General features: G+C 38.3%; 1 protein-coding gene across 1 annotated transcript; it reads left to right on the forward strand.

Moving 5' to 3' along the window:
• The first annotated feature begins 226 nt into the window (after positions 1 to 226).
• Positions 227 to 8,165, forward strand: LOC143862044 (jasmonoyl--L-amino acid synthetase JAR4-like). Its single transcript, XM_077373034.1, has 5 exons — positions 227 to 323; positions 2,285 to 2,638; positions 2,741 to 2,842; positions 3,310 to 4,133; positions 7,423 to 8,165. Exons 2-5 carry the CDS (start codon positions 2,298 to 2,300, stop codon positions 7,968 to 7,970), a joined length of 1,815 nt encoding a protein of 604 aa, XP_077229149.1. The 5' UTR covers positions 227 to 323; positions 2,285 to 2,297; the 3' UTR covers positions 7,971 to 8,165.
• The last annotated feature ends 1,424 nt before the right edge of the window (positions 8,166 to 9,589 follow it).

Here is a 9,589-nt window from a genome sequence, read left to right on the forward strand (position 1 = left end):
GGTTGGGTCGGGTTGCACCCCTATCCCGAGTTGGTTTTTGTCAGGTACGAAAAAATTTTCCTGTAGGTGATCCACATTAGAGTGGGGTGGGACCCACTCGCCTGGGACAGACGATCGACTTGGTTCCTCTGCTCCGACCTCCCAGACTCCCAGTGATGTCGCTCATGGTGTTTTCGTAATTTCTTCAAAAAATACGGGCATTGAATAACGTACGTTTATTTCGGTTTTCTCTATAAAAACGGCCGTCCTCAACTCAAGAACCTCCATCTCAACCGTTCTTCTACGAGACCAATCTCTCTCAGTTCATTAAAGATCCCATAAAGGTCGGTGATTTTTTATCCATTTTTTGTACAGAATTCTGCTTGAAACAATGTTCTCCCGTTAAGGATCGGTTTGATTGTACTCTGTTCTTTTGCTGGAGCTTTTTTTTTTTTTTTTTTTCAGTGATTTGTAGTGTCAGTTGAAGTTCACTTTGGTTTCGTTTCAAAGAAGTGATTTTTCTTGTCGGAAGAAGCTGAAATTTTGTTTAACTCTTGTTTATCGGAGATTTAGTTCGAGAAACCAGTATCAATGATTTGTATTTGTATTTGTATTTTTCGAGCGAATTATAGTGACGGAATTTGTTCTGCTTTGGAAGCTTTGATTTCCTCTTCTTAATCGCGTGCTTTAGAGGATTTCTGTATCTCTATTCAATGTAGGTTTTGAATCTTTTGATTTCTCTCCTATCTGGTATTTACAGTTGTGCAATTTTTCATGTTCTTCTCATCAGCCGCCTTTTCAAAAGTGGAATTTTTTGTTTCAAGACTAAGATTTTTCAAACAGACGTCTAATTTTTTTTTTATGACAATGGCCATAGAGGCCTCGTTGTAACCCATGGGGATTGCATACGTTTTTGTATGCGGAATGAAAGAGGGGGCGTAACGGTAGTCATTAATAGCAATTTGTATGTATTGTTCTCATTTTGTCATGCTTTTTTACCCTTTCGTTGAAGAAGAATCCCTGTTTCTCTAATTTCTTAATACCTGTGATGTCTATGATTCTATTCCGTCCTCACCATCCTCACATACCCACCTTCCGATACTCTCAAATCTTGTTTAACAGATTTGAGAGTATTAGTTTTGTGGAAACTGGTGGTTTTAGTTGGCTATGCATTCGAGTTAGGTTGTATTTCTGTTTTGCAGGTCTTTAATGAGGGTCCTCCTTATGTGATGGAGCTATTGAGCTGTTGACTTGTTTGTTGAAAGACCACAATTTTTACTCTTCTAATCTGGCACATGTGTGGTTTTCCTTTCCTTAGATTCATGTTTCTTAACAAAGCTTTGAAATGCTCAGGTTTTTTCCACTTGAATAATGTGTGTTTTGTCTTCTTTTTTTTTTTTTTTAATGGCAAAGAATTGCATTAATAAAGGATTCACCTTCTTCATGAAAATTTTCTAAAGGATTCATTGGCCGACCCCAACTAGTTTGGGACAAAGGCTTAGTTGAGTTGAGTTGAGTAGAATGGCAAAGAATTGCATTAATAAATATAAGAAACAAGGGGAGAACCCCGGCGTTTGAGATGATCTAAACAAAAAGATAGGAAAGAACAATCACGAGTCAATGGGGAGAAGAAAATCAAACACTTCCAACTCTGCCATTAACACTCCTTCCTGAGCCGGACCATCGGCCTCGCTATAAGCCGATCACCTAACATGATGGAATGACATAGCAGTTCCCACCACTCTATCCAATATCTTAATCTCATTGATCCACCGATCAAACCTCCAGGGATGGGCTTCACTTCCCTTCAACCACTTTATCACTTTTAAGGAATCGCCCTCCACTATCACCATGTCCAAAAGCTTTCAATTAATCAACTTGATTCCTTGGCCCATAGCTCTAATCTCCACCTCATTGGCATCAACGATTCCAATTGACCATCCTCGTTACTGGATTAGGCAATTATGCTAAATTAAGTAGTTAGGTTATGTTATGCAACTTGGTTAGATTACGCAATTATGCTAGATTAAGTGGTTAGGTTATATTGTGCAACTCGTGTTAGATTAGGATTATCTCTTCCTCTCTTTGGGTTGACTGTCTTAGTCGCCCTTTCTTTCTTTCTTTCTTTCTTTCCAATAAAAGTTCTGCTATCGTTAAAAAAAAAGAGGATTATCTCTTCCTAATCTTATATTTATCTCTTCCTTTGTTTATCCCTTAAGTGCTCTATATGAGGACTATTAGAGTTCATTGTTAATCTACAAAGATTATTGAAAATCATTTCTTCACAAGTACTTCTTTCTTGCAGTGCCTTTGAAGATATGTCAGCATTCTTGAATGACCGTAACAGCACTGTGAAGGTTTTGAAGATGTCGGGGAAAATAGAGAAATTCAATCAAGAGAGTGTGATAGAGGAATTCGAATCAATAACAAAGGAGGCGGGGAGAGTCCAGAGAGAGACACTTCGGAAGATTTTGGAAGAAAACAGCAATGCAGAGTACTTGCAGAGATTGGGCCTCAAGGGAAGAACCGACCTTGAGAGCTTCAAAGCATGTGTTCCATTGGTTACTCATAAGGATTTAGAACCATATATTCATAGGATTGCAGATGGAGAAACTAAGCCCATTCTCACAGGAAAAAGCATTACCACCATATCATTAAGGTGTTGTTTTTTTATACTTGCTCATTCTTTTCTTGTGATTATTTTGATCTTGTGTCTATTTTGAATGATCTAAAAACTCTTGGGAATTTATTTTACTTGCAGTTCTGGTACGACACAGGGAAAGCCGAAGTTTGTCCCATTCAATGAGGAATTGGTTAAGTCCACAATGCAGATATTCCAGACATCCTATGCCTTCAGAAACAGGTACAAGACCTTCCTTTTCAATGCTGTTTCTCTTTCGGCTCATTACATTAAGAACCATCATGCTAATTCGTAGAAGGTTTATGCATATTTTTCTGCAACCGGATTTCATATTAGTTTCAACAGCTGACTGTATTGATTCTCTGTCCTTTTTCATGCTTAGATAGGAGTTTGAAATCAGTTCTTTTATGATTCTGGTTTTAATGGTTTAAATGAATCCACCCTCTCCAGATTTATTTCTTTTTGGTTTTGATACTCACATCGCTTCCCAGATGCATATAATATCAAACGATATATGAACTTTAATATGCACAACCCATTAAAGTAACTAGCAATGTGTAATCTCTTTCTTCAAACGTACTTATCCAGAGGCTCTGAAATTCTGAATCCTACCCATGCCTTGTATGCAGTCTAATTTTCTTCTCTTTTGGATTTTAAGGTGATAATCTATTGACAAATTGTCTCTGCAGAGAATTCCCTATCGAGAATGGAAAAGCCCTGCAATTCATCTACAGCAGCAAGCAGTTCAAAACAAAAGGGGGTCTAACGGCTAACACTGCTACAACAAATGTTTACCGCAGCAAAGAGTTCAAGAACACGATGAAGGACATCCAGTCACAGTGTTGTAGCCCCGATGAAGTCATATTTGGCCCTGACTTCAACCAGTCCTTATACTGTCACCTCTTATGCGGACTAATATACTGGGACAAAGTTCAATTCATATCATCAACATTTTCCCACAGTATTGTTCATGCGTTCCGAACATTTGAACTTATTTGGGAAGAACTCTGTACGGATATCAGAGATGGGGTTCTCACTAGCAGAGTTGCCGTTCCATCCATCAGGGCAGCTATTTCTAAACTCCTCAAACCGAATCCGGAACTGGCAGATTCTATATATAAGAAATGTCTTGGTCTTAGTAACTGGTATGGAGTAATCCCAGAGCTTTGGCCTAATGCCAAATATGTTTATGGTATTATGACCGGGTCGATGGAACCATATCTGAAGAAATTAAGACACTATGCAGGAAACTTGCCACTGTTGAGTGCTGATTATGGGTCATCTGAAGGATGGATTGGTGCAAATGTTAACCCACAATTACCTCCAGAGTCGGCGACTTTTGCAGTGCTTCCCGATATTGCATACTTTGAATTTATTCCTATCAGAGAGAAGCTTGAGGAGCAGGAACTTGTGAAGAGTTTGTCTACTATCGTATATACAGAGTCTGAGCCAGTCAGTCTGACGGAAGTGAAGGTGGGGGAAGAGTATGAAATCATCATCACCAATTTTGCAGGTATAAAGTCTTTCTGTAGTTAAAGTATTTCCTTGAGAACTTGGACTCCTGCAGACATCCTTGCCATGATTTTATTTTCTTAATTTATATGTATAACATGATTTCGTAAATCAAACCCCTGATATGACTTCACCGAGCCTCTGCTCAATGATATAGTTTTGCGAGTGTTTAAAAGCTCACCGAGTCGAATCGATTCTGTTTTGCCTTGGCTAAGTTGTAGTTCTAGTCCGAGTTTGGCACCTTTGACTCGCCCTAGTTAATGAAAAATTGACTGTGTCAATCATTGGCTCACCCGAGTCAATTCAGTTTTAGCTTTGCCAAGTTCTCTTCCAGTCTGAGTAAACACAGAGTTTCCAAACTTTTTTCAGGATTGACTCCTAACAAAAATAATATCATCGTTCCTATTCTACAGAGAAGTGGTCTTCCCTCTTATATTTTCAATAGTTTGTCTCTTGTCCTGGTTTAGAGCTAGTCAAAAGCTTCCATTTTATGTGTTATTAACTATTGAATTGAAGCTTAAAAAATACCGATAGTACTTTTGTAGACAGAACACTGCTCTCTCTCTCTCTCTCTCTCTCTCTCTCTCTCTCTCTCTCTCTCTCTCTCTCTCCTCTTATATTTTCAATAGTTCATCTCTTGTCCTGGTTTAGAGCTAGTCAAAAGCTTCCATTTTATGTGTTATTAACTATTGAATTGAAGCTTAAAAAATACCGATAGTACTTTTGTAGACAGAACACTGCCTCTCTCTCTCTCTCTCTCTCTCTCTCTCTCTCTCTCTCTCTCTCTCTCTCTCTCTCCTCTTATATTTTCAATAGTTCATCTCTTGTCCTGGTTTAGAGCTAGTCAAAAGCTTCCATTTTATGTGTTGTTAACTATTGAATTGAAGCTTAAAAAATACCGATAGTACTTTTGTAGACAGAACACTGCCTCTCTCTCTCTCTCTCTCTCTCTCTCTCTCTCTCTCTCTCTCTCTTATTTATTTAATGTGCCTGCCACTTGCACAAAATAATGGGAGGAGTTTTTTATTGAAAAATTTGTTGTCTTATGGTTCCTTTCCTCTGTTTGTCAATTCATTTTCTCAGTTTCTTAGGTGCATGCCTTAGTTTCAAAGCCTTGGTCCATAAAATATTTTTTATATGCTCTTCACATGGTATGCATTATCTTTCTTAAAGAAAGAAATTTCAGTTAGTTTTCCTTCTCTTTCCTTCAGCTTTCTGACTTGGTTCCTATAGCTGCCAAAACCGTATACATCCTTGGAATTTATAATTTGGTAACTACATGAATCATACACAATACACAAATATTAAAATAGATGGAAAATGAAAGATTCAGTTTTTTGCGATTGTCGACTTGTATTTAAACGAAAGTATTAATTTTCTCGAGTTTCAAGAAGAAAATAACTGCCCCTTGACCTTCATGAATTACTCAAATAGCCTCTGAAAATTGAAATTTGGAGGTTAAGAGAAGCAGTGGGAAAGCTGAACTTCTTTTGAAAGCTATTGTCATCATCATTCATATGAATCTAGTAAAATGGTTTCGCCCTTTCCTATATAATCTAGTAGAAACTTGTGCTGAGGTCCAAATCTTAAAGTATCCTTCCGTCTCCATTCATAAATTCTTTTTTTTACGTGTGGGTGGAATATCCACATAAATAAAATTATAAGCTTCTTCACCAATGAAACCTACTGATGTCTTAATACTGTACTAAACAAGTTGCATCAGGTTTTGGTCTGGCCTGCTTATTTTTTATGAAAGATAACCAAAGTTTAGGTGAAATGCTGCGCTAGAACCCACTATATAGTCAGCCTACATTACATCAGCATAGGGATTCTTTGGGATACATGACTCGTGGAATTGGTTGCTTGGTGCTAGATAGCTTTATTGTATCTAGTGATTTGTCGGAAAAGTGGAGAAAATATTAAAATGAAGTGTTAGGTTTGGAATATGTTGTATAGAAGCTAAGTATAATTTATCCCGCAAAGATGGGCAGCTGGTGGTCCCATATATTAACTCTTTGGGAGAATTACCTCAGGGAGATTGCATTGCAGATAATGAATGGTATAATCACTTCTTAATTCAACAGCCCAGACAGGGTTTCCCATTTTATGGTTCCTTTCTACATTTATGCATTAGCGTTTGGCCTGCATAAAGCGTTTGGCCATCCAGTGATTATGGCCTAATCGCTGCAGTATTATGTGTGTCATTGTGACATAAGCAATGACCTAATCCCTTGTCATTGTGACATAAGCAATGACCTAATCCCTTGACATAGCCTTCTAAGTTTGAAAAATGGAAATAACTTCATAATTGTTTTTTGGGGTTTTACCTGAGTTCATGGTGATTCAGACCACGTCTGATCACCATTTCCGGTTGCTTTGAGCATCAAAGTACTTCAGGAATCCCCTCTAGCCTTCTCCTCTCTTCAGGCAATTGGAGATGGATTGAAGCAGGGACCTAGAGGTTCCCTTTATAAGCCTCATATGAAGAGACTTCCATCACGTCTCTCCACCCTAAAAAATGTGTCTCTTACATTTCTACGACCAAAATATCGCATGCAAGAATACATAAATACATCATGCAAGAAAACAAACAAATGAACATGGGTTCGAACTCTGTGCCTGACTAGTTTTATTCAGTGCCATGATGTTGAGGTCACTTCTAGCTACAGGTATATTCGTCAGTCTCATGTGTTTTCCTTGTGAAATTTGAGTCTGACATATTGGAGGAACCTCCACTAGAAGATCTGGTTTTGTTTATTTTGGAAAAAGCCTTTTGATGACATTTTCATTTTTTTTGTGAATGCTCTAACTACCTCATGCATCTGATACTCTTATCATATCTCTTGTATGTGTGTTCGTACTTCTTAGCCAATTTCCACCATGTTTACTATCTGAGATGGGCTCTCAGAAATAATCGAAATTTGAAAACTGACTTGAGCTTTATGAAATATTACACCCTTTTCTTTTTCTCAATGTAAATGGAACTATCTCTTCCGTATAGAATCACTTTCTTCTCAAGAGAGCATTTTGCTGCTGTTCTTGCTGGGAGAAGAACTACGGAAACCCCCATCCCATACATGACATTGAGTTGAATTTAGATAGAATTCCAGCAAAATTTTCAAGAAATTACCTATAACATGCTTTAAAGTTCTTCTATACAATTTATATTTATGACTTTCCACCTGAATAATCTTGCTATCATCCTATGGATTATTACTTCATTGGTCTTTGAACTTTGTGTTTCATAGCATTTCACGCGACTAAATTAAGTACTTTCATTTGATTTTCAGGTTTATACAGGTATAGGCTAGGAGACATCGTGAAGGTGATGGGATTTCACAATTCAACACCAGAGCTTCAATTCATCCGCCGAAGGAATCTCCTCCTAACCATCAACATTGATAAGAACACAGAGAAAGATCTGCAGTTAGCAGTAGAAGCAGCATCAAAGCCTTTAGCAGATGAGAAGCTTGAGGTAGTTGATTTCACCAGCCACGTGGATCTATCAACCGACCCGGGTCACTATGTAATCTTCTGGGAGCTAAGTGGTGATGCAACCGACGAGACCTTGAGTGGGTGCTCCAATTGTTTGGATCAATCTTTCTTGGACGCGGGTTATGTCGGATCTCGGAAGGTGAAAGCAATTGGGGCTCTTGAGCTTCGTGTGCTCCGCAGGGGGACTTTCCAGAAGATATTAGACCATTATGTTGGGCAGGGCGCGGCGGTGAGCCAGTTCAAGACGCCCCGTTGTGTGGGAGCCTCACACTGCGTGGTTTTGCAGATATTGTGCAGTAATGTTGTAAAGAGCTATTTCAGCACTGCATTTGGTTGTACTTGAAAGGCTAAGCTTGTGGCTTGTGGCTTTCCTCTTCTTGCTATAATGTTTTCATTGTCTTCTGGATAGAGAGGCCTTGAATGCTTTGTTTAGGTTGCCATGCCTGCTCCCCCGGTGGGCACAGTAGAAAGGGGGAAAAATCATATCAGAGCCTCTCTGTATGCATCTAAAATATATGCAAATGGTTTTAGAATATAATTATCTTGTGCAAATAATGATTAAAATAGTTATATGCATGATATGCTTTTGGGAAATTCATGGGTATGCTCCCCATTGACTCGAGTTCGAATCCCCGGGCTTAACTGATGCGCATGGTTTACGGGTGATTGCGTGCATCCGTAAGGGAAAGTCCTGCTCTAAAATTGAGGTGGGGATACCCTCTTTAATAAAAAAATGTTTAGATGTTTGCAATAACGCATCTTAGATGTATTTTAGATAATGATGCTTTGGCGAAGGTAGACCATAGGTTGTAAATCTTTAATTCTTCTAATTCTTCTAGTCTCTAGTTGGGGTCTGCCTAACCCCTCATTACCTACCAAAGAAAATATTTAAGGCGCTGTCAAAATGTTAGTACAGTTCTCGAAAAGCTCTCAAGAGGTATTTAAGAAGAAAAGACCATCATGTTTGACTTTTCAGCCGTTATTAATCCATGATGGTGATGTGCAGCCAATAGGAGAGCCCCAATAACCCATGATGGTGATGTGCAGCCAATAGGAGAGCCCCTTCACCTCTTTTCTACAAGGGCTCCCTTCAGTCTAGAATTCCTCTAATAACTGATATCATTTCTCTATACTTATGTAATGGAGCCTTAGAGCTGCTGACTTGTATGTTGAAAGACCACTCTATCCAATATCATCAATCCTCTAGGGATGGGCTTCATTTCCCTTCAACCACTTTCTCATGTTTAATGAATCATGTTTAAGGAATCGCCCTCGACTATCACCATGTCCAAAAGCTCTCGATCAATCTACTTGATTCCTTGATGCATAGCTCTAATCTCCACCTCATTGGAATCATCGTTTCCAATTGACCATCCTAGTTACTGGATTAGGTAATTATGCTAAATTAAGTGGTTAGGTTATATTCAACATTTTAAATTTCAATTTCGGTGTCGGTTTCGGGCCGAAATTTCGGCCAAAATTATGTAAAATATGATTATGATTTCGGTTTTTTTTTTTTAATTTCGACCAAAATGTCTAAAATTTTGGTGTCAATTTTGGTTGAAATTTCGGCTATTTCAGTGGAAAATTTGTAAAAAAAGTCCAAAAATGAAATTTCTACCAAAATGTTGGCGACATTTCGCCGAAATCTTGTAAAGAAACGACTTCATATGAACTTCGTTTCGGTTTGTACCAAGACCGAAATATTTCGGCCGTAGGCAACTTGGTTAGATTAGGCAATTATGCTAGTTTAAGTAGTTAGGTTATATTAAGCATCTTGGTAGATTAGGCTTATCTCTTCCTTTGATTATCCATTAAGTGCTCTATATAAGGACTATTAGGCTTCATTGTTAATCATAAAAATTAGTGAAAATCATTTCTTCACAAGTACTTCTTTCTTGCAGTGTCTTTGAAGACATGTCATCATTCTTTAATGACCGTAGCAGCTCTGTGAAGGTTTTG

This window comes from Tasmannia lanceolata, unplaced genomic scaffold (genome assembly GCF_043159265.1).
Source record: "Tasmannia lanceolata isolate RefF3 unplaced genomic scaffold, GAP_Taslan_0.1 ptg000037l, whole genome shotgun sequence".
Classification (NCBI taxonomy): Eukaryota; Viridiplantae; Streptophyta; class Magnoliopsida; order Canellales; family Winteraceae; genus Tasmannia; species Tasmannia lanceolata.

What these genes read in the sequence shown, in the direction of transcription:
- LOC143862044 (XM_077373034.1), top strand. Translation starts at nt 2,298, where the DNA reads ATGTCAGCATTCTTGAATGACCGTAACAGCACTGTGAAGGTTTTGAAG. An exon ending in ATTACCACCATATCATTAAG is followed by an intron (nt 2,639 to 2,740) that starts GTGTTGTTTTTT and finishes TTTTACTTGCAG; the next exon opens with TTCTGGTACGACACAGGGAA. An exon ending in TCCTATGCCTTCAGAAACAG is followed by an intron (nt 2,843 to 3,309) that starts GTACAAGACCTT and finishes TTGTCTCTGCAG; the next exon opens with AGAATTCCCTATCGAGAATG.